We start from the raw sequence: 24,919 nt of genomic DNA, 5'->3' as shown, positions 1-24,919 counted from the left end.
GTTGGGACAGTTGGGATTTCCAGCAGGAAACACATGACTTGTAAGTAAGTCTCTACAGGTCCCACTCCAGAGCTGGGCAGAGGAGCGCAGAGCCCAGGGGAGGGTGCAGAGAGGACACACGGGGAGAGAAAAGCCGCCCGCGGGGAAAAGGAAGCAGGCACAGGGCGCTTGGGACCCAAGGCTCGCCTGAATTCTGAACTAACTTTTGTTTTTTGGGAAAAATATCAGAAATCAAAGTTGCAAAGATTTTGAAAATTCTAAGTTTAGAAAACTGCCGTTGTACAATATTGACGGGGTAGGTAAAAACCGGGAATGAATGTCACCCACCAAGCGGTAGGGAAATTGTTAACAGGAACCAAAAAGGTAGAAAAAAGGCAGAAAAGAGTGAGAGAGAAGCACATCGCCAGAGGTGGCTCGTGGCAGGGTCCTCTGGAATGCAGGCATAAGAAGGGAACCAGCCGGTCTATGGGAGCGCCTGCGCTCGCATCCAAGAAAGAGGTGGGGCACCGCACAGGCCGCACCCACCGCCTGCTCTGGTGGGGCAGGAAAGAGGCAGAGCTGGCTGGCTCCACCCCTGTTTTCTCTGAGCTCCAATGTCCTGGCCAATTGGTCAGATTTCACAGCGACCCCGCTGTGGTCAGAGGGTCCCCCAGAGCTGGGCATGAGTCCAGGCAAAGCAAACCTTTCCCCTCACACTTACAAGTTCCTACTGCTGAGTCCAGGTGCCTTGTTGGTATGTAAGGTAGTTTGTATAAAACTGATCATTGGTGGTTAATTTGTTTCTGTTTCTTAAGGAGATAAAGTAAAATTAGTCAATTGCATTCCCGAGCGGCAGAGTGGCTCCACTTACGGAGAAATCTGTTACTTCCCAGCCACAGCCCCAGCCTCAGCGCCCGGCACCGAAGCTAGTGTTACAAACTACTTTCTATTACATTCGATAGGTTTAAGTAAAACTACATGGGGTGCTTTCATCAAAAGGAGTGGAACTCATTCTTCAAAGCAGAATCCATTCGAACTTGAGACAGACGATGTTTTTCAAATTGAGCTGCAATTCAGCAACGGCAACTTTATGCCTTTGAAATGATGGACATAAGGAGCAATTCTCTACTTTAAACTCTTCTGCTTTCATTTGGGTTCTTCAGACTAGGAACACTCCAGGGGTCCCTGATTCTTGCAGCTTTTATTTTACCAATGACTGCATTATAAGTAAAAATCTGTTTTTTATGAAAAATTTATGATTTATAATGGAAAAGTTTTCTCATTTTCATATTGGAGAAAGTCTTTCTTCCTTTGAGCGATTAGTGTACATTAATGCATAATTTATCATGTATATTATATGACATATCTGAGTTGACAGACAGCCCTATTTCAAGCAAACATAGGTTGCATTCAGTTTTTGTTATTTACAATAAATTTCCTGAAGACTGAAGAAGCAATCTAAACACTCAGGGTTTTTTTCTGAAATTTCTGGGGAATGGCCAAGTTCAAATCATAATAAATTTGAACGGAAAGTGACAGAGAAGGATAGTCCCTGATATCAAGATCTGTGCCCCAGACCTTTTTAAAAATTTTTATTGATTGATTTTAGAGAGAGGAATGGAGAGAGAGAAAAACATCAATTTGTTGTTTCATGTTGTTCCACTTAGTTATGCATTCGTTGGTCGATTGAGTCTTGTATGTGACCTAACTGGATATTGAACCCACAACCTTGGTGTATAAAGACAACGGTCTAACCAACTGAGCTACGTGGCCAGGACTGTGCCCCAGACCCTGAGCATAGCTCTCTGCTGGGACACAGAGCCCCCCCCGCCCCCCCCCCCCCCCCCCCCCCGCGCCCCCAGCACCGTGAAGCTCACAGGCAGGTGTGGCTCCCACAGCGCCAGCTTCAACATCTTCAGGCTCAGGTTTCTGTGGGTCCCTGACAGCATTTCCAAACGTTCTCATCAAAATGGGAAGATAAGGGTGGCGCAGTGGATTTTTCATGATCATAAACATGTTTCATTTAAAGGAGTGTTTGGTCAATATGAGGTTGTCCTTTTCTTAAGCCCTTTTCTTTCTAACTATAGTCGATCGTAGGATGCTTGTTATAATTGTTGTTTTTTAACATCCTTACTTGACAAAATGGAAAGTTGTCAATCTTCTATTAGTCTTACCTTTTATCTTTAAAGCCATAGTAAACAGCAAAAAACCCAGCATGAAAGCCATCCGAGTGAAACTGGCAGTGGGAACATCAGTGAATTTCCTTCCTCTGGAGTCAGGGCTCAGAGGGACCGGCACAGCTCACTGCCTCGGTTTCCTTTTTAAAAAGTCAAGTACAAGCGTTCTGTAAGTTGGGAGACTTCTCTAGCATCTAAGACATTTTAGGGGGAAAGTGTGATATTCTGGTTCCAACCAATCACCAAAGAACTGGATTAAAAATATCGCTGATGGCTAAAATATATGTCACGATGTAGTCCTAAAAGTATCATTATTAACACACCTGTCAGGATTGAATCCTCCCTCAATCTGAGTCCATCTAAGAGTTACTCAACTATTTGCCAAACTGAATTTAGTGTCAGCTATTTTACAGACTATTTCTAGATCCCACCACCTCTGCACCACATCGGTGAGAAGACACCTCAGCGGCTCCCATCCTGGAGAATCACTGTGTGATCAAGTCCTCGGTGTGGGGGGAGCTGGAGGCAGTCAGAGCTGATGGGACTCCAAAGCGTCCTGGGATTTGACAGCGTCTGGGGGAAACACAGCGTGTCCGTGAGGTGCGTGCGGAGTCCTGGCCTTTGACTTCCTGTCCTTTCTGTCCCTTTTCCCCTTCCAGTGAAATCGGATGAGTTACAGACAATCAAGAAAGAGTTAACGCAGATCAAAACTAAAATCGACTCCTTGCTAGGGCGCCTGGAGAAGATTGAGAAGCAGCAGAAGGCAGAGGCGGGTAAGTGAACAGACTTGTGGGAATGAAATCAGCGACACTGTCAATCACCTAGACAGGCAGGCCCAGGGGCCTGGGCGGGGCGGGGCCAAGGGCGGGGCTAGGGCCAGGGGCAGGCTTCATAGAGTTTAAGGCAGATTCACTGTGAAGTCTGTCAACTAGAGTTACAACAGGGAGATCCAGTCTTTTACTTTTCAGAGAACATGAGCCAATTTGTCTAAAATTCATATATTCACAAAAGGGAAAAATGAAAAGTATGTTGATGCTAATAAGTAGTGGTGTGATTGTCCTTGGAAGTTTATAGCTCGATATCAAGTAACCTTTAAGAAAATAAAGTCAATTCATGGCTAATGCTATCAGGCTAAAAGTACAATTCATACGTCATTAAATTAACTGCAGCAACATTGACTGGATTTCAAGGTCATGATCACAAAGCCCAACTCCTGCCTCGCTGTGACTCTGAGATTTCAGGACCCAGTTCAGAACTCACCACCACAGTGTCTCTGGCCACCAGCCAAGTCGTTGATTACAGTTTCACTGTCATGTCTCTGGGCTCTGAATCGTCAGCCCTGACCTTGGTTCCAGTCCCTTTTCATGCAATGTTAGTGCCCTTTTTCTGTGGCCACGCTATCGCTTAGAATCACAGAATGTGAGAACTGGGGTGAGCCTGGAGGTGGCCGGTGCCCAGGCTGACACTGTGTTGTGCAGCCTCAGACCCTCCGAGGCCCCTTGAGACGAGATAAGGTGGTAAAAGCGGGCGACCAGTCCTCCAGCCCAGCCTCTGCTCCCAGGCAGACAGCGTCGCCTCCATCTGTTTTATCCACTGGGACTCAATCTATGACTTCGTTTGCAAAACGTTTCATTTGAAAAAATAATAATACAGTTTTGAAAGCCATTGCTCCGATCCAGCCCCTCACTTCCACGAGGAGAAAGCAGAGGGTCGAGGCAGACAGACTTTTCCATGGCCACGTAGCCAGTTAGTGGCAGCCCAGGTCTCAAGCCCGGGTCTGTGGGTGAGTCCACTGTCCTTTTGTTACCGGGAAACCCCCGGTGGGCTCGGGCTGCCTGTCGCTGTGTCCAGTAACGAAGGCCGGGTTGAATCACGTAAGGCGTTTACTGAGCAGGCCAGCCAGCCAAGAAGACAGGGCCCTTACAAGCATCATATCCTGCCTCCCAGCGGGTGCAGGGGACAGGGTTGTAAAGGGGAAGGGGCTGGGGTGAGGCGTGCAGTCCTGGGGGTCCACAGAAGTCAGCTATTGTCCTTGTCATCAGGTGATGAGATGATGTTGACAAGATGATGTTTTGACTCCTGGTGGGTCCACCTGACCATGCTTATCAGGTTTGAGTCACCTACTCCATTGCTTGGAATAGGCCTTGAAAAGTAAACTTAAGAAAAACTTAACCCTATTCACATGAGTACATGTGCTCTAAGATTTAAAATAACATGATTATTTCTCAGATGAATTCAGGTGCTCTATCTATCAGATTATAAGCCCCCCTATCACTTTCCCATCTGTAGTGTCAATCTCAGGTCCCACCAGGGCCTCATCCCAGGGTGTCACTGCCCTGCGGCTGCCTGGGAAGCTCCTCCTTGGGGAGAACCTGCAGGGATGTGGGCCCTGGGCTCCGACACAGCATCTGGCCTGATGTTGACCGTGTCGCTGGGTAAGGACCAAGCAGCCCGGCTCACGAGGCACGTGGGGCCTCTGGAAAACAGGAATGAGCTCTGGTGCAATCCGCCCAGACCCTGCCTCTGCCTGAGCCTGTTTCTCACTCACAGTGAGGACAGGGCGGTGCCTCCCACTGTGAGGAATGACCAGTCCCTGCGAAGGGTAAAGGCTCTGATCAGAGAGACCTGGGGCTGGTGGGAGCCGACATTCTGGCCAAGGAGTGTTTCCACAGGTTCCTGTAGCCCGACTTCTCACCACGTGCAGCTCCTGACCACGTCTTAGTTCATATGGATGACAAATGAGAGAGGAAGTAGACTCACGTTTATTAAAAATTTCTATTTCAAATGTATTTTCTGCTGAGCAGAGATTCGCTGCCTGACCCGCTCGCTGGAGAAATGTAGGCTGGAGGGAGTTTGTCACATGCCATCTGGGGCAGAAATCAAAAGCATTTCCGGACAAAAATATCCCAGGACATCCCTGAATCAGTGTTTTCCTTCAAGGAACGTCTGTGAAATTCGTTATTATGTAAAACAACCCCTGCAGCGAAGGACTTTGACAACCAATTTCCACTTCAGCTGAAAGGGTTGTGGAGAACTCGTTTAAATCCAGACCACCTCCACGAGGAAACTGTGCTGCTTCAGCCCATCCTGCCAGGCTGGCGGTGCCCGTGCAGGTGTCTGCGAGGGGACACCAGGCCCAATGCGCGCGCGCCTCCTTTCATTAGCGGCCGGCACGAGTCCAAGCTTCCCGTCAGAGACGTTGCTTCTTAAGCGACGGGCTTGGTCCTTTGATGGGCTTGCCTCCTTCCTTTCCCATGTTGGGGAGAAAGTGGAATTATTTAATTGCTAATTTTTTTCTTTTGCCATTTGTCTCCTGAACTGCATTCATTTTTATAGAGATAAGACGATCATTTTCTATATATTTTTATGAAAAAAAAAAACAGGGTTGTATGAAAAGAGTCAACCCTACATTATAGAAAGTAGAGAGAAATACAGTAAAATTCTTTAAAAGACTCAATATCTCCTTATTAATATTCAGGGGCACTCGTTTTAATACTTATTTGGTTGCAAACTAATTATTTGGTAGCTAACATTGACTTTTATTGTTGCTGTTTTATTCGTCTCTCATTCCCAATTTACATCGTTAGATGATGACAGTTCTCAGGGCAAAGGCAGAGGCAGGAAGGAGATGGGGGGTGGGGGGGACGTGTGCCTCCTCCCTCCTCCCCCCCATCCCCACTCCCCGCGTGGCTGGGTTCAGGCTGCACAGGCCTTCTTCTGTGTTGTTGGGAGTGAATCCCTAACCGTCAGGAGTCCATGTGCTGAAGTATCATTACAACATTTTGGATTCTCTGCACCTTAAACAGCTTCCAGCAGAGACTTGCGTGGTACACGTGCTCTTTCTTTGAGCTTGGAAACCTCCCAGAACAAGGCCGGGCTTCTCTTTCTCTCTGCTCTCCCCCCGCCATCCACCTCGTCCCAGCGGGAGCACGTCTGACTGCTCTCAGGGTCTCCAGCCCTTCCCGCGTCAGCTAGACGGAGGGATCGTGGCCTCAAAAGTAGTCCCAACTTTTAAATTATAATTGCTATGAATCCACCACGCTTGTGTTATTTTTTCCATTGAATAATTCAGGTAACAATTTTGGGATATACTGACTATTTATTGAAAACAATAAATAACCCTTAACATCAGTTTAGCCTAAAAATGTGCTTTATTCCACACATAAATTGCCACATATGAATAGCACAAGTGTTATGTAGTTTACATGGTGATGTTGAACGACCCAAAAGGGTGTACAGAGAGAACGGGAAAAACAATGGGCACAATTACTCCATGGGTGGCCACACTTTAAAAAAAAAATCGCATGCCAGGCATCCAGTCTTTGCTATGAAAGGGCAATTAGACATTATCTAGTTCCACTTTATCCTTGGGGGAATGGCTAATAAATGGCCAGCCAGTCTCTCTCAGCCAGTCCCAGTGGGCATAGGTCATGTTTATGATAATGTTAGACCGAAGCATGAGAGCGGTCACAGGCCAGAGTCCCATTGGATACATCCATCTTCCCATGTGCTTGGTAAAGGATAGAGTTTTTTTTTATGAACATCAATGTACAAAAATGGAAGATTATAAATAAATGTCAAAATACATGACTTCTTTGGAAACATGAGACTTCAGTCCTGCTGCAGCTGTGCATGGGTGCGCTGCTCAGCCAGCTAGTGTATGGGTGCCCCCCGGGCACGCACTGATGTTAGTCACGTGGTCCCTGTTCATACCGGGGTCTCAGGCGCCTGTGGAAGGGTCCGCTCTTCTGAACCAAATGTCTGCTGCTTTCACTCGTTTCAGTTCCCCTTTTATGTCCCCTGAAACCGAGCTTAATGTCCAATCCCTTGTGAAGGTAACAGCCAATGAAATATTTAAAAGGAGCTAAAATACCCTCGTCTTCCTAAACCTTTGAACAGAATCCTATCTAATAATAGACAAACATGGTAATTGACCATACCTTCGCTACGCCTCCCATTGGCTAATCAGCGAGATATGCAAATTAACTGCCAACAAAGATGGTGGCTAATTTGCATACTGCAGGCAGGGTGGGACAGCTCAAGTTTCAAGGAAACTTCAACAGGAATGAGACAAAGGACAGCAGTAGGATGAATTGCCAGAGCCTTTGGTCCAGTTGTCAGTGATCCAAAGCAGCAGGGATCACATTCAGAGCAGGATCAGCAAAGTCAGCTTTAGCCCCAAAGACAACTGAGCAATTCAGACCCAAAGCCCAATGCCGGCTGCACACCTTCAAGGTTTGGCCCTGGGAGGCTCTGAAAATCCACCATGCTGCTGCAGCTGGAGATTTTTCTAGAGGGGAAAAAAAGAACATCACTTCCAATATCAAAAAGTGAAAGTTCTCAAACCAATATTTCTAAAACCACCAGAGAAGACATGGGTATGCTAGACCAAAACATCCCAATATAATATCAACTTTAAGCAAGAGTCCATCTATTAACAAAAAATAAACACAATGACCTGAAATTGAGAAAGTTTTGCTTTAGGAAAGGTTGTAAGACTTGGAACAATTATCAATGTACAGGGTCAGAGACACTGACCCCCACACAGTCAAAGATACACATGTAACTTGTGACCTGTCAAAAACTTAACTATCATAGCCTATTGTTGACTGAAGTCTTATTAATAATACAAGCAGTTGATTAATATGTATTTTGCATGTTATATGTATTATACGCTGTATGCTTACAATAAATAGTCTAGAGAAAAGAAAATGCTAGTAAAAAATCATAAGGGAGATAAAGTATTTTTACAGTATTGTATGTGTTTGTTGAGAAAAATTCACCTGTAACTGGGCCTGTCCAGTGGAATAATTGTCCAATCCCAAACTCCACTTCTATCTCTGTCTTGAAATATCATCTCAGGGCTTGAGGGCCAGTTGAACAAGCAGAATGATCACCTAGAGGGGCTAGAATTGCGGGGGTCAGGTGATAAGTACAAAAACACTCTTAGGAGAAAGAGAATGTAGGGACAAAACCAGAGTGTCCACATCCATCGTGTGGTCCAAGGACCAGCAATGGCTGAGGCAACTGGAGAGCAGGAGGTGTGCTTCACAGCAAGGATTCCAAAGTTTTCACTGATCAAACCAGTCTGCCCCTCACAGCCTCTTCTCAGGGGGTGCCTAGGTTAAAGGTCTGGAACTGGAGAAGGCAGTGATATGTGGAAGGGAGATGAGATGAATGAAACCTAGCGATTTTGTTTCTTTGGGGGTGTTTGATTGTTTTTTATTAAAATGTATTTGACATATCACATGGTATAAATTTAAGGTGTACAACATGTTAATTGAATATATTTATACATTGTAATATAATGGCCATTGCAGGAGTAGCTAACACCCCCATCAGGTGATCATTTCTTTTTAGTGATTAGAATCATTAAGATCTAGTCTCTTAGCAAGTTTGATGACTATAATACAATATTGTTGTCTATACTCAATGGGTCTCCAGGGCTTACTTACTACTCCTTGCAAATTCATACTCTTAAAGAGCACATGTGCCATCTTCTCCCTGCCCCCAGGCCCTGGAAGCTGCCACTTTACTCCCTGTTTTTACTAGTTTGGCTTTTAGAGTCCATATGTAAGTGATATCATACAGTGCTTGTCTTTGTCTGTCTGACTCATCTCACTTAGCTTAATGTGCTCCAGATCAATAGCAGTTAAATTTGGGGTGTTTGGGGTCTATAGCTTTTGCCTAATTTGCCTTTCTTTTCATCTAGCTACTTGGAGCCTCTTCTCTAGATTAAACCATTTTTTAAGTTTAACTCCTTATTTCCCTATTTGATTTGGATGACAATTTTATAGATTTAATATATATATATATATATATATATATATATATATATATATACACTAGAGGCCCAGTGCACAAAAATTTGTGCACTAGGGAGGGTCCCTCAGCCCAGCCAGTGCCCTCTCACAGTCTGGGACCCCTTGGGGAATGACCATCTGCTGGCTTAGGCCCGCTCCCCTGGGGAATGGGCCTAAGCTGGCAGTCAGACATCCCTCTGGCAGCCCGGGAGCCCTCGGGGGATGTCCACTTGCCAGTGGGGAGAAGGCCTAGCTACAATCGGACATCCTTAGCGCTGCTGAGGAGGCGGGAGAGGCTCCCATCACCACCGCTGTGCTGGCATCCCTCAGCCTGGCTTGTGGCTGAGCAGAGCTCCCCCTGTGGGAGTGCACTGACCACCAGGGAGCAGCTCCTGCATTAAGCGTCTGCCCCCTGGTGGTCAGTGTGTGTCATAGTGACCAGTCATTCCCAGTCGCTCTGCTGTTAGGGTCAATTTGCATATTATCCTTTTATTATATAGGATAGAGACCTGGTACATGGGTGGGGCCTGGCTGGTTTGCCCTGAAGGGTGTCCCAGATCAGGGTGGGGGTCCTGCTCGGGTGCCTGGCCAGCCTGGGTGAGTGGCTGATGGCTGTTTGCAGGCTGGCCACAGCCCCCCAGCAGGAACCCTTACCCCATGAGGGTGTGGCCAGCCTAGGTGAGGAGCTGATGGCTGTTTTCAGGCTAGCCACAGCCCCTTCATGGTGGGGGTCCCCACTGGGGTGCCTTGCCAGCCTGGGTGAGGGGCTGATGGCTGTTCATAGGTTGGCCACAGCCCCTTGAGGGTGGGGGACCCCACTGGGGTGCCTGGCCAGCCTGCAAACAGCCATAAGCCCCTCACCCAGGCTGGCCAGGCACCCCAGTGGGGTCCCCCAACCTAAAGGGGCTGTGGCCAGACTGCAAACAGCCATAAGCTCCTCACCCAGGCTGGCCAGGCACCCCAGCGGGGACCCTTAACCCATGAGGGTGTGGCCAGCCTAGGTGAGGGGCTGATGGCTGTTTGCAGGCTGGCCACAGCCCCTTCAGGGTGGAGGTCCCCACTGGGGTGCCTGGCCAGCCTGGGTGAGGGGCTGAGGGAAGTTTCAGGCTGGCCACACCACCTTCAGGTTGGGGGGTCCTGCTGGGGTGCCTTGCCAGCCTGGGTGAGGGGCTGATGGCTGTTTGTAGGTTGGCCACAGCCCCTTCAGGGTGGGAGACCCCACTGGGGTGCCTGGCCAGCCTGTAAACAGCCATCAGTCCCTCACCCAGGCTGGCCAGGCACCCCAGTGGGGTCCCCCAACCTGAAGGAGCTGTGGCCAGCCTGCAAGCAGCCATAAGCCCCTCACCCAGGCTGGCCAGGCACCCCAGTGGGGACCCTTACCCCATGAGGGTGTGGCCAGCCTAGGTGAGGGGCTGATGGCTGTTTGCAGGCTGGCCACAGCCCCTTCAGGGTGGGGGTCCCCCCCGGGGTGCCTGACCTACCTGAGTGAGGAGCTGATGGCTGTTTGTAGGTTGGCCACAGCTCCTTGAGGGTGGGGGACCCTGCTGGGGTGCCTGGCCAGCCTGGGTGAGGGGCTGATGGCTGTTTGCAGGCTGGCCAAGCTCCCCAGCAGGGACCCTCACTCCATGAGGGTGTGGCCATGCTGGGTGAGGGGCTGATGGCTGTTTGCAGGCTGGCCACAGCCCCAGCCACCCAAGTTCCCAGTGGAGGCTGGCTGGAAGCAGGTATCTGGGATTTATTTAGCTTCTATAATTGAAACTTTGTTGCCTTTTGCGGAGGCCACAGCCGGCCAGAGCAGGCGGGAAGCTTGGCTTCCTCCATTGCTAGGGCAACCAAGCCTCCTGCTTGCTCCAGCTCCGTGGTTGCCGGCCGCCATCTTGGTTTGGTTAATTTGCATATAGCCACTCTGATTGGCTGGTGGGCGTGGCTTGGGCATAGCGAAGGTATGGTCAATTAGCATCTTTGTCTTTTATTAGTGTAGATATATGAAGTCTTACAACAACCACTTTAGAGCCTTCCTGGGACCTTCTCTGCTTTGTCTGTTGAGCACTTATGGTTTGCAAAGGACTCTACTAGGCACTTTGAGTTACTGCTCCAACCCTGGGAATTACACAGTGGAGATCCTGTTTGCAGGCTGAGGAGCTGAGACTCATAGAGGGCTCTCACTCCTGCCCGCTTCCCAAAGCTGGGGAAGGAGGTTGCTCCATGCAGAGCTCAGGCCACCCCACACCAGAGCTTGATTCTCAACTGTGTGGTGAACCCCATCTGCCAAGAGGACTTAGACTAAAATTTCAAAGGATCATCCACTTAGACATGTTGTCTGAGTGATGACATACCTGCTTCTGAGCTTTTTATCCCAGTGAGCTTTTGTCCTTCTCAATTAGGCTTGAACCTGTCAGTGAGCATTCTTGCCCTCCTTCCTCCAATGAGCAAGCTCTGTGTTTCACTTGATCCCCTCGTTTTTTATATATTTTCTCCTCAGAGAGAACATCCTTATTAGAACGGACTATATACAGGTAAGGACAAAAGCAGGTTTACAGTTGTTCATATGGAAAATAATGTAATCATTAATAAAAAAAATAATACAAGAATAAACTAAACCTACTTTTGCCCCACCCTGTATAGCCAGAAAGATCAATCTATTTATGTACATCTTTTTAAAGTATATTTTTTTATTCATTTCAGAGAGGAAGGGAGAGGGAGAGAGAGATAGAAACATCAATGATGAGAGAGAATTACTGGCCAGCTGCCTCCTGCACGCCCCACACTGGGGATCAAGCCTGCAACCCATGCATGTGCCCTGACCGGGAATCAAACCAGCAACCTCTTGGTTCCTTGGTTGACACTCAACCTCCGAGTCACACCAGCTGGGCTATTTATGTAAATCCTTATTCTTTATCTACCAGTATCATTTGGATTCCCCAATTTCCTCTATTTCCATTAAAAAATAAGTAAGCATACATGTAAAATAGACATATGTACATATTATACATGACTGAATAAATTTGACTGAAATTCACAGGACCTTATCTTCCTCACAGCTCAGCGGTAGTGTACCTTCTGTAGACTGTTTGTTTGTTTTTTTTTCTAGTGGTTTGTCCAAATGGCACATGAGCAACCCAAGGTAGTAATCATTTGCTTTCTCCCCTCCCTTCCCACAGAAGCTCAAAAGAAACAATTGGAAGAGAGTATAGAGCTGATCCAAGAGGAATGTGTGTCGGAGAATGCAGACCACTCTCCTGAGGAGCCTGCAGAAGGAGGGCCCGACGCGGACGGCGAGGAGATGACTGACGGCGTAGAGGAGGACTTCGAGGAAGATGGGGGCCACGCGCTGGTAGGAACTAAATGTGTGGTGTCCATGCCCATTGGGAACAGCACCAGCATGTCAGCAGCTTTCGGTTTAGGAGAAAAATTCAATATTCGGGGCTAGTTTCTTTCTTCTGTGCATTTGTTTAAAGCAACGTCAATCCAGTGCTTTGCACAGAATAAGTGCTCAATACATCTTTGCTAACGTAAAGCACGAGGGAGCCCATGAAGAAATGGAAATAGTATGCATGCGATTAGATATACTTCAAGTCCCAAAAGGAAGATTCTTTTTCCCAAATGCTCCATCATGAAAGCAAACTTGTGTGTATTCAGTTGAATTTCACTTCAACTGTACGTGGATATAAGCTCCTGGTAACAGACCACTTACGGGAAGATGCCCAGTGCCCCTCTTATCCAGCCATGTCCACTGAGCTGACTGTCTCTGCTAGCCACAGGCCAGCCGTCCTTCCTGCACTCGCTCACTGAGGTGACCCCCTGGCTCACAGCCGGTCCCATCAGCTGGGCGTGTGCTGCTGAGTAGCCAGTCTGATGAGTTGGGGACTTAGCTGAGACTTCATTTTGCACATTTTATGTTCCCACTGTTGCCATCTTATACTGCTCGTCTCCAGATGTCCTCTTCCCCATAACACGCCGGGGACTTGGTAAATACATGCTGAGGAGCATGCTCGTTCTTATATTTTATCAGCCATGAAATTAGGTATTCTATCCTAAGGGGCTGGCTAATAACAGTGTGTGTGTGTGTGTGTGTGTGTGTGTGTGTGGTGAACTCTCAAACATCAATGGAATAATCACCCCATCAATATTTTATTTATGTAACTCAATATTGGTTTTTAACATTCCAGCTCTGTATAAATTGCACAGCATCTTCACTTAAACTTTTCCAAGATCAGCCATTAACATTCACCCTTACTTCTACAAAAGACTATCAGTTTGAAGGACTTAAGGAGCTTTCTTGGAATTGTGTTGATGTTAGGAATCTGTTGAGCAGGGACCAGAATGAAGAGGGACGAAGTTTTGGGGCTTCTCCTCAGGAAGGACTTCCTCCACAGCAGAGGTTTCCTCGGCCTGTTCAGTCAGACTCCTGCTCTCCCCAGGCACCTGCAGGCTCCCCGCCGCCATCCCAATGCTGACCTTCTGTTCTGGCTTTAACTCACTGCTCAGCAGAATTGCCTGAGAGTTGGTTACCAGTTGCTCATTCTCAGTTTCCTCCGCTGGTAACTTTCCCTCCAGACCCCATTGTAAACATTGGAGCAGCCCAGACCTTGTCATGGGCCACCTCCTCGTTCAGCACACTCTCCCAAGGTGACCTCAAATACCAGAGCTTTATTTTTTTTTTTTTTTTTCTTGAGCACATAGCATGGGTCAGGCATGGATTCATTTTCAATATATGTGTTGATGTAGTTGTTGGGGAATGTAATATCGCAAAAACAAACAAACCAAAAAACAAAACCACCATAACGCTGCTATTCCCACATAACTTACATTTCAGTGGCAGGAGATAGAAAACAAATAAGTCTATGATGACAGGTGCCACAAGAAAAATGAAGCAGGGTGAGGGACAGCCGGCATGGAGAGGGAGAGATGGGGGGCGGGGGTTGCTGTGTTTTCGGCAAACTCCTGAAGGCCTCCTGAATAAGTGATGAGAACGGAGGCCGAGGAAGGTGAGGGAGCATGGCATGTGAATATTGGGCAGAGGGAACAGCAAGTGCAAAGGCCCTAGGCGAGATGGGGGAGGGTTGGTCATGGAAGTGGAGGTGCCCAGGTCATAGGGGTCTCATGGGCTGTGGTAAGAACTCTGCCTCAGCCATGGTGCAGCTTTTCGATACACAGCCCAAGGGCTCTGTGTCTTCATTGTAATGTTAGGTTTTCCCTGGCATCACTTAGTAGTCCCCTCACTAGAATAATCTGGTGTGCTATTATCAGCAGCAATGGCAAAAATCCCCAAGGGTTTCAGCTACATCAAACATGCCTACTCGTGGTAATTTATGTCATCATGCTTCTCCCATTCATCACCTAGGTCAGTGACTTTCAACCTTTTTCTTTTAAAAAAAATATTGAGTTCAGAGAGGAATGGAGAGGGAGAGAGAGATAGAAACATCAATGATGAGAGAGAATCATTGATCAGCTGCCTCCTGCACGCCCCACACTGGGGATCGAGTCCGCAACCTGGGCATGCGCCCTGACTGGGAATCGAACTGTGACCTCCTGGTTCATAGGTTGAGGCTCAACCACTGAGCCATGCTGGCAGTGCCAACCTTTTTTTAAAATTTTTTATTTTTTATTTTTAGAGGGAGAGAGGAAGGGAGGGAGGAAGAGGGAGAGCGAGTGAAAGAGAGAGAAACATCAATTTGTTGTTCCACTTATCTATGCATTCATTGGTTGATTCTTGTATTTGCCGTGACCATGCATTAAACCCAAAACCTTGGTGTATTAGGATGATACACTAGCCAACTGAGATTCCTGGCTAGGGCTCAACCATTTTTATCTCATGGCACACATAAACTAATTACTATAATTCTGGGACATACCAAAATATATATTTTTTGCTGATCTGTAAAAAACAAAAAACAAAACTGTAATTCTGATTCATTTACAGTGATTGGCAATTGTTGTGTTGGCCGTTGTCATTTTTAATTTTTTAGGCCTTTGAAATAGTCTTTATTTCTGAACATTCCTTTACAACCATCCTCCCCAGGATTGACTCCCACACATGCAGCTGGAGGCCAAATACCTCTCCCCATCCCCAAGCAAATGAGATTCATGTTTCTGATTGTAGGACACTTTGCCTTTGAGGTCCCATGAACTCCCTAACCTTTGCCCCTGCAATCCTATTCCCGGACTGGGTCCCTCCCTTGCCCCATTCACACTGAGCATGAACCTGAAACGTAAGTGCCCCCTGCATACTGCACCCCGGTCCGAAGTTTCAGCTTCCAAAGGCCCAGAAAGAAGCCTTTGCTGGGTGCACCCAGTGAGCAGGGTCACTACAGGGGCACATCACGGGCTCCATGAAAATGCCACCTCATAAAACTTATGTCTAGGATGCTTGGTGGTAAGATAGATGGTCCTGGGCTGTCCTAACTCCCTCAGTACCCCCGTGAGCTCAGCATGGATCAGGGCAAGTCTCTCCTGGTTGACAGTCCCTTGGGTCCTGTAACACTCCAGGGGGACGGGGTAAACCTCGACCTCTAAACTGCGCAGCCCGGTTGTGTGGCGCAGCAGCTTCTCCACGGTGGCCACGGGGAAGTTGTTCATATAGATGGTGAAGTGTCTGAGCCGGTGGCAGTAGCTCAGGACAGGCAGGATGGCCTCGACTTGGGAGTCCTCCATCCCACATTTATTCAGACCCAGGGCCTGGAGGGTGGGTGCCACTGCCTCCAGCAGAGCTCGGAGGGGCTCACTGAAATCTGCAAGGCTGAGGCCAAATAGATCCAGGATCTTCAGCTGCCTGAGGTTTGGGCACTGGAACAGGTGTGTCAGGTCTGAATGGGTCAGCCGCTGGCAATATATTAGACAGAGTTGGTCCAAGGGAATCTGCAGGCACCTGAGCATCTGGTCCAGACGGCCTGGGAGGAAGGAGGGAGAACGCATGTAGAGCTCCCGGAGGTGCCCCAGCCTGAGCATCTGAGAGAAGAATTGGGAAAAAGATCGCTGCTCCTCCTGCTCCTGCCTTTCCCACTCCTGCTCCCCTTCCTCCCACTCCTGCTCCTTCCACTCTTCCCTCTCCAACTCCTCTTCCTCCCTCAACTCCTGCTCCTCTTCCTATTGTTCTTCTTCCTCCCCCTCCTCCTCCCACTCTTCGTCCTCTTTCTCCTCAGCCAACACATCGATGCGGGGGAGATAGAGTGTCTGCAGGTTACTCATCTGACCCAGGTAGAGAGCAAATGTCCCCAGGGTGGGCAGGTCCCAGGTGCAGTTCACATACACCTCCTGGATGCAGTCCAGCCTCACCCCATCCAGGACCCTCCTCACCCTCTGGAAGGGCACCCCAGAAATGCTCAGTGCCTTGCAGCGCAGGTGTAGTGACCCTTCCCTCTGCTGGGCCCACTGGATGATGTTCATGAAAATCTCATCCTGGTCCCTTTCATCGAAGGCAAGGTCTAGGAACACCTCCAAGGGAGCCAGGGGATGCTCCATGTTGGGGCTGGAGCTGTGCATAGTCACTGGTCTGGTCGGTGAGCAATTCTCAGTGCTGACTCCAAGCCACATATCCCAGAATTTTGCACTCCTGTTCCTTAAATCCAGCACTCGCAGTTTGCACCTCCTGGGCCGAACCTCCTGGAAAAGCAGAACGTCAAGCGCTTCAAACACGGCTTTTAAGTCCGCGGCCCTGGTTGGGCCATGATCAGGGGGACGCAGCATCAGGTCCCCCAGAGGGAGGACAGTGAAGGGCCAGGCTTGGGCCAATGCCTTCAGTAGCTGGGGGTGGCCTCCACCACGGTAGGCCATGGCGAACAGGTACGGGAAGAGCTCAGCGGGCAGGTACTCCAGACCTGCAATGGCCCAGGCTTGGTCCCTCAGCAGGCTCCTTCCTGCCAGCTCCAGGAGTGTGGGTGGCGTCTGGATGCTCATCTTCAAGGTGCTCAGAAAGGAATCCTGCAGAAATGTCTGCTGTGACCGGGTTGGCTGGGGCTTTGATCTCAGACCTGCTGGAGAACCACCACACTGACTACAGAGCTGGAGGACTCTATACCAGAGCTTTAAATAGTATCTATAGTCCAGAGCTTCCCAAATCTAGATTTCTATTCCTGATCCCCTGGAAGTCTGGACTCCAGTACTCACATGCCTGTTTCCTCATAGGTCTCCAATGAACAACTGAAATGTGACACGCCAGGCAGTCTTGATGTTTTTCCAGCCAACTTATTCCTTTCCTGTCTTCCTCATTCTAGTAAAAAAAAAAAAAAAAAAAAAAATGTAACCCTAGCTGGTTTGGCTCAGTGGATAGAGTGTCGGCCTGGGGACTGAGGGTCCTGGGTTCGATTCCCAGTCAGGGCATATGCCTGGGTTGCAAGCTTGATCCCCAGTAGGGGGCATACAGAAGGCATCAATCAATGATTCTCTCTCATCCTTGATGTTTCTATCTCTCTCTCCCTCTCCATTCCTGTCTAAACTCAAAATATATTTTTTTAAAATGTCATCATCCCATTATTAAAACCAAAGGACTAGCATTACCTCTGATTTCCTCTACCCTCCCCATTAATTCTACCTCCAAATCACAGCCCAAAGCTAGTCCCATCTCCATGTCAGCCTTACAATCCATTCTCCACACAAGAAGAATAGAACTCGATATAAACTCTACATCCGATCATGCCACTCCCTGGCTTAAAACCTTGCAGTGCCTTTGATCATCTCACTTAGAGTCAAGTCCAAGTATAAATGGTGAGGATGCTGGGAGGAAGCTGCTGCTGGAGAGAGAACTTGGGGTGACAGGAGACAACCCCTGCCTGACCCAGGAACGCTGTGTGAGTGATGGTCTAGCACAGGCCTGGGCAGAGCAGGCACCCTCAGTGTGTGTGCTTTGTGGAAGGGCACTTGTACCCCAAGGTGCCCCCGGGGCAGATCCCTCAGGTTCTCTCAGGTCCCAGTGTGAAACCACACCGGGGTTCAAATGAAAGCTCAGAGAATGAAGCCCTGTCCCCAGCTCCAAGCTGGAGTCAGCTCCCAGAGCCCAGAGCACCACCGCCTGAAACTGGACCCCACCCAGCCCACCACGGAGCTTCTGCCTGAGCATGTGCAGGTCACCCCCTTCTGCCCTGTCCCTCTTCACACTGGTCCCCAAGCAGCAGCCAGTGTGGTCCTGTTAGCCCTGAGCTGGGCAGGTCATTCTGCTTAAGACTCTCCGACAGAGGAACCAAGATGGCGGCATAGGTAAACACCTGTACTTGCTACCTCCCACAACCACATCAAAATCACAACTAAAATACAGAACAACTATCATCCAGAACCACCGGAAAGCTGGCTGAGTGGAAGTCCTACAACTAGAGAAGTAAAGAAGAAAGCACATTGAGACTGGTAGGAGGTGCGGAGGCACGGAATGGGCTGGTCCGGCACCCATGTATGCCGCTTTTATAATCAGGAGGGAGATCGCCTCTATGGAAGCCGAACAAAGGAGCAAAGGGTCCCAGCCCCACACCAGGCCCCCAGCTCAGGGTTCCAGAGCTGGGGAAAGAAGTCCCTACAGGCAGTAAGAACTATGGGCTGTAAAAACCAGTGCAAATTGGGGCTCAGTGACACAGAGGCTGCTGGAGACCCAGCTCCTCCTCTTAAAAGGCTGGCACAACAAACTGAACTTACAAGTTTCTGCTTGCTCTGAGCTCCAGTGCCTGGTGAGGCTCTGGGGGACCCAGACACATACAAGGAGAAACTGGTCTGTCTGGCTTCAGGGAAAGAATGTGGGGGTGGCTTTCTTCCAGACAGAGGTGCTCACAGTGATCGTTGTTCCTGTGCTGAGACCTCCCCAGTGTAGGGCTGACTGGCGGCCATTTCTTTTTTTTTTTTTTTGTTTTTGTTTTATTGCTTAAAGTATTACAAAGAGTATTACATATGTCTCCTTTCCCCCCCACCTTGACATTCCCCCGGCCTCCCCTACCCCGCAATGTCTTATGTCCATTGGTTATGCTTATATGCATGCATACAAGTCCTTCGGTTGATCTCTTACGCCCCCTCCCGCCCCCCAACCCTCCCCAGCCTTCCCACTGTAGTTTGACAGTCTGTTTGATGCTGCTCTGCCTCTGTATCTATTTTTGTTCATCAGTTTATAATGGTCTTTATTATCCATAAATGAGTGAGATCATGTGGTATTTTTATTTCATTGACTGGCTTATTTCACTTAGCATAATGCTCTCCAGTTCCATCCATGCTGTTGCAAATGGTAAGAATTCTTCTTTTTTACTGCAGCATACTATTCCATTGTGTAGATGTACAACAGTTTTCTAATCCATTCATCTGCTGATGGACACTTAGGCTGTTTTCAGATCTTAGCTATGGTGAATTGTGCTGCTATAAACATAGGGATGCATATATCCTTTCTGATTGGTGTTTCTGGTTTCTTGGGATATATTTCTAGAAGTGGGATCACCGGGTCAAATGGGAGTTCCATTTTTAGTTTTTTGAGGAAACTCTATACTGTCTTCCACAGTGGCTGCACCAGTCTGCATTCCCACCAGAAGTGCACGAGGGTTCCTTTTCTCCACATCCTCTCCAGCACTTGTCGTTTGTTGATTTGTTGATGATAGCCATTCTGACAGGTGTGAGATGATACCTCATTGCTGTTTTGATTTGCATCTCTCAGATTATTAGTGACTTTGAGCATGTTTTCATATGTCTCTTGGCTTTCTGAATGTCCTCTTTTGAAAGGTGTCTATTTAGGTCCTTTGCCCATTTTTTTGATTGGATTGTTTATCTTCCTTTTGTTAAGTTGTATGAGTTCCCTATAAATGTTGGAGATTAAACCCTTATCGGTGATAACATTGGCAAATATGTTCTCCCATGCAGTGGGCTTTCTTGTTGTTTTGTTGATGATTTCTTTTGCTGTGCAGAAGCTTTTTATTTTTATGTAATCCCACTTGTTTATTTTCTCTTTAGTTTCCAATGCCCTAGGAGCAGTATCAGTGAAGAAATTGCTTCAGCATATGTCCGAGATTTTGTTGCCTTTGGGTTCCTCTAGTATTTTTATGGTTTCCCGTCTTACATTTAAGTCCTTTATCCATTTTGAGTTTATTTTTGTGTATGGTGTAAGTCGGTGGTCTAGTTTCATTTTTTGCATGTATCTGTCCAATTTTCCCAACACCATTTATTGAAGAGACTGTCTTGACTCCATTGTATGTTCTTGCCTCCTTTGTCAAATATTAATTGAAATATTGGCTCGGGTCAATTACTGGGTTCTCTATTCTATTCCATTGATCTATATGTCTGTTCTTGTGCCAGTACCAGGCAGTTTTGAGAACAGTGACTTTGTAATACAGTTTGATATCTAGTATTGAGATCCAACCTACTTTGTTCTTCTTTCTCAGGATCTCTGCAGCTATTCAGGGTCTTTTTTTATTCCTGATGAATTTTTGGAGCATTCATTCTAGGTCTGTGAAATATGCCATTGGTATTTTAATGGGAAGTGTGTTGGATTTATAGATTGCTTTGGGTAGTATGGACATTTTAATGATGTTGATTCTACCAATCCATGAACATGGTATGTACTTCCATCTGTTGGCAGCCATATCTGTTTGCTCTGCCCTAGAGATTCCCTGAGACCCCGCCCCACCCAATTTACAACCCCACCCAAGCTGTGTTCAGTGGCTTTTGCATATGAATGGCCTGTCCTTTCTCAGCCTAAAACCTGTCAAATAAGCTGCAGCTGACTTTGTACCCCCCAAGAGCCAGTGTACCCGGTGGTCAGTGTGAGACTATACCAGATTACAACTCTTCACATCCATAAGTGACACACTCAAGGGGGAGACTCGGTGAGCACCAAAGCTCCACTGAAGTAAATCCTGCCCCATAAGGGTATCTCCTGCACAGCAGCTCTCCCACTGTAGTTGCAGCTGGTCCCCACAGCTCATTGGCCTGGAGGTCAATTCCTCCCAGAAATCAAGGCTCAACTACAATAAGAATGTGCACATAGCCCACAAAGGGGTGCACCAAGAGTGTCTACCTCAGGTGAATGGAGAGGCTGAGCCACTGGGCCCTATAGGATACCTACTACACAAGGCCACTCTATCAACTCAATGAAACATAGCAGCTTTACCCAATACATAGAAACAAACACAGCGAAGCAGCCAAAATGTGGAGACAAAGAAACATGTCACAAATGAAAGACATGGAAGAAAGCAAACTACTGGACATAGAGTTCAAAACCACAGTTATAAGGTTACTCAAGAATCTTCTAGAAACCTTTGAGGAACTTAGTAAGACCTTCAAGGATCTTAATGAGAATGCCAAAAGAATGGAAAAGGACCAGTCAGAAATTAAGCATACACTGACTGAAATAAAGAATAATATACAGGGATTCAACAGTAGACTAGAGGATCCCAAGAATCAAGTCAATGATTTGAAATACAAGGAAGCAAAAAACACCCAACCAGACGAGCAAAAAGAAAAAGAATCCAAAAATATGAAGATAATGTAAGGAGCCTCTGGGACAACTTTAAATGTACCAACATCCGAATTATGGGGGTGCCAGAAGAAGAGAGAGAGCAAGATATTGAAAACCTATTTGAAGAAATAATGACAGAAAACTTCCCCTACCTGGTGAAAGAAATAGACTTACAAGTCCACGAAGCACAGAGAACCCCAAACAAGAGGAATCCAAAGAGGACCACACCAAGACACATCATAATTAAAATGCCAAGGGCAAAAGACAAGAGAGAATCAGCAAGAGAAAAACAGTTAGTTACCTACAAGGGAGTACCTATACAACTGTCAACTGATTTCTCAACAGAAACTATGCAGGCCAGAAGGGAGTAGAAAGAAATATTCAAAGTGATGAATAGCAAGAACCTACAACCAAGATTACTCTACCCAGCAAAGCTATCATTTAGAATTGAAGGTCAGCTAAAGAGCTTCACAGATAAGAAAAAGTAAAGGAGTTCATCACCACCAAACCAGTATTATATGAAATGCTGAAGGGTATTCTTTAAGAAGAGGAAGAAGAAGAAAAAGGTAAAGATAAAAAATTATGAGCTAAGTGACAACAAATACATATCTATTAACAAGTGAATCTAAAAATCAAATGATAAAAAATCTGATGAACAGAATAAACTGGTGAATGGAATAGAATCAGCAGCATGGAAATGGAACAGACTGAGGATTCTCAGAGGAAAGGGGGTGTGGGGGTGTGCAGGAAGAGATTAGACAAAGATCTTATATGCATGTATGCAGTGCCTATGGACACAGAGAATAGGGTGGCAAGGGCCTGGGGTGGGGTGGGAACTGGGTAGAGGGGAGCTATGGGGGGAAAAAAGAGGGATATCTGTAATAATCTCAACAATAAAGATTAAGGAAACAAAAAGAAAAGGAAACTTTACATCAAATTCAAAAAAAAGATTGTGTGAGTGAGGAAAGAGGGAAAATGGGAGATATCTGTAATACTATCAACAATAAAAAAAAAAAATACTTAAAAAAAAGACTCTCCAACAGCTGCCCACCTCCCTCAGAGTAGAAATTCATCTCACTGATCTTCCCTGCTCTCTTTCTGATCTCCTCCCCTCCCTCCCTGTTCTCCTCCCCTCCCTCTCTGGACTCCTCCCCTCCCTCTCTGTTCTCCTCCCCTCCCTCTCTGGACTCCTCCCCTCCCTCTCTGGACTCCTCCCCTCCCTCCCTGATCTCCTCCCCTCCCTCCCTGGTCTCCTCCCCTCCCTCTCTGGACTCCTCCCCTCCCTCCCTGGTCTCCTCCCCTCCCTCCCTGATCTCCTCCCCTCCCTCCCTGATCTCCTCCCCTCCCTCCCTGGTCTCCTCCCCTCCCTCCCTGTTCTCCTCCCCTCCCTCCCTGGTCTCCTCCCCTCCCTCCCTGGTCTCCTCCCCTCCCTCCATGATCTCCTCCCCTCCCTCTCTGGACTCCTCCCCTCCCTCCCTGGTCTCCTCCCCTCCCTCCCTGACCTTCTCCCCCCCCTCCATGATCTCCTCCCCTCCCTCCCTGTTCTCCTCCCCTCCCTCCCTGTTCTCCTCCCCTCCCTCCCTGGTCTCCTCCCTTCCCTCCCTGATCTCCTCCCCTCCTCCCTGACCTTCTCCCCTCCCTCCCTGATCCTCTCCTTTCCCTCCCTGATCTCCATTTTCTCCCTGATCCTCTGCTTTCCCTCTCTAATCCCATGAATTTCATGAAAGTAAATTGGACATGCAATGCAATTGGCAGGTTTTTCTGCAGTTAAAAAGAAGCAGGATTTTCAGATTTAGCACATAAAGCTACAGGACACCCTGTGAAATCTTAACTTCAGATAAACAATTAGTAGTTCTCTAATATAACTGTATAATCATGTCACACATATTACATGGGACATACTTCTAACAAAAACAATTATGTCCCATTTGTTAGAAACTGAAATTCAACTTGGACTTCTTGTAATACCTCTGGCAACCTTCATGCATATAGGAATGCTTGCCTGGAACTAAATTTTTAGCTTCTTTCAGCCTCTGTGTTGTCATCTGTGAAACTGGAATGGAAATACCCATCTCACAGGGCTCTTGGATGGACTAAATGAACTTCATGGAACAAAGACTCTGACACAATGTGAGCAAGGAATTTGCAGCCATCGTTATCATAATTGGATGATCATCACCTCACTTCCACATGAAGCTCTCAATAAAGCATTACATTTCCAGCAACATAATCCTCACATGGAACTTTGTGCCTTCCAAGACTCTGGAGACTACGCACTTCTTACTTGATAAGAAAGTCTTCAGGAAGCAAATGCAATATTCTAAGTATAATTATACTTCCCTTTCATCTGGTTGAATTTTTCTTCCATTTTATGCTTGCTGGCTTACTCAATTCAAAAATATTTCATTTCAAGTTTTCTTTTTATGACTTTTTTTAAAGATAATGTGAACTGTACCCTGTGATGATATATGGCTTTTATTTTAGTTTTTGCTGTAGATTTGTTCTTTGGCTCATGTGATCTGGCCACCAACTTAGTAACAGATGGTCAATTGTGGTTTTTAAGAGTTTGAGCATATTTGAAGCCTTATATATCTCGTTTTTTATCGTCATCCAACCATTCATTCATTAAAACAACAACCAAAACATTTTTAAATAAAATAGTGGAAACTCAGTAATATGCCACATATTTAGTCACCAAAGATTCTAAGAACAAAGCCTGCTGGCTTCTGATGTTATAGAACAGTGGTTCCCAAACTTATTTGGCCTACCGTCCCCTTTCCAGAAAAAATATTACTCAGCTCCTGGAAATTAATTTTTTTTAAATTTTAATAGCAGTTACTCATCTCCCCCAAATGCACCTGTGGCCATCACCGCCCCCCTGGATTGCTGCAGCGCCCACCAGGGGGCGGTAGCGCCCACTTTGGGAATCACTGTTATAGAAGGTTTACTGGGTAGGAGAGGCATGCTGAAGCCACAACACAGAAACAGATATTAACAAAACTGAAAAGTGCAATTACCACATGAAGCATGACAACGACGAGTGGGATGTGAAATAGCAGAAGCTGGACAGACTTCTCAAAGGTTGTGACATTCGAGCTGGTTCTGAAAGAATGAGGAAGCAAGTGCGGGGAAAGCAAAGGGTTAGATGGCGTTGCCAACAGATAATAGATACACAGGAAGGAAGCCTTGAAGGAACTCCGAGTATGCTGAGAAGCTGGCTGGTGAGTGTGTCTACAGCAGTAGGTCTCAGAGGGTGGTCCCAGGACCAGCAGCATCCTATCAGTAGAAGCTTGCTGAAAATGCAAATTCTCAGACAAAAACAAAGTCTCAGGCTCTAACCCAGTTTCCCTGAATGAGAGACTCGGAGGGTGGACCTCAGCAATCAGCGTGTTTCCTGGTGATTCTGATGCCTCTAAAAGTTTGAGAGCCACTGGACTGCAGGGCCAGAACCCTCCAGCCTAGATGCACATAGAATCACCAAAATACTTTGTCATAAATACCAAAGATATGTGTCTCCAGCCGTGGCAATAAAATCAAGAGTCCTTGGT

General features: G+C 47.1%; 1 protein-coding gene across 7 annotated transcripts in view; it reads left to right on the top strand.

Moving 5' to 3' along the window:
- The window catches only part of RALYL (RALY RNA binding protein like), a 560,777-nt gene that overhangs the window by 515,552 nt on the left and 20,306 nt on the right, over positions 1–24,919 (top strand). For all 7 annotated transcript variants that reach the window (XM_070392021.1, XM_070392019.1, XM_070392020.1 and 4 more), the window contains 2 exons: positions 2,816–2,929; positions 12,121–12,293. In XM_070392021.1, the coding sequence (XP_070248122.1) occupies positions 2,816–2,929; positions 12,121–12,293 (287 nt within the window). The remainder of the gene's footprint in view (positions 1–2,815; positions 2,930–12,120; positions 12,294–24,919) is intronic.

This window comes from Myotis yumanensis, unplaced genomic scaffold, assembly GCF_028538775.1.
Source record: "Myotis yumanensis isolate MYYU_CA2020_CCGP unplaced genomic scaffold, mMyoYum1.0.hap1 SCAF_15, whole genome shotgun sequence".
In the NCBI taxonomy this organism is placed as follows: Eukaryota; Metazoa; Chordata; class Mammalia; order Chiroptera; family Vespertilionidae; genus Myotis; species Myotis yumanensis.
This window is presented reverse-complemented; position numbering and strand designations above follow the sequence as displayed.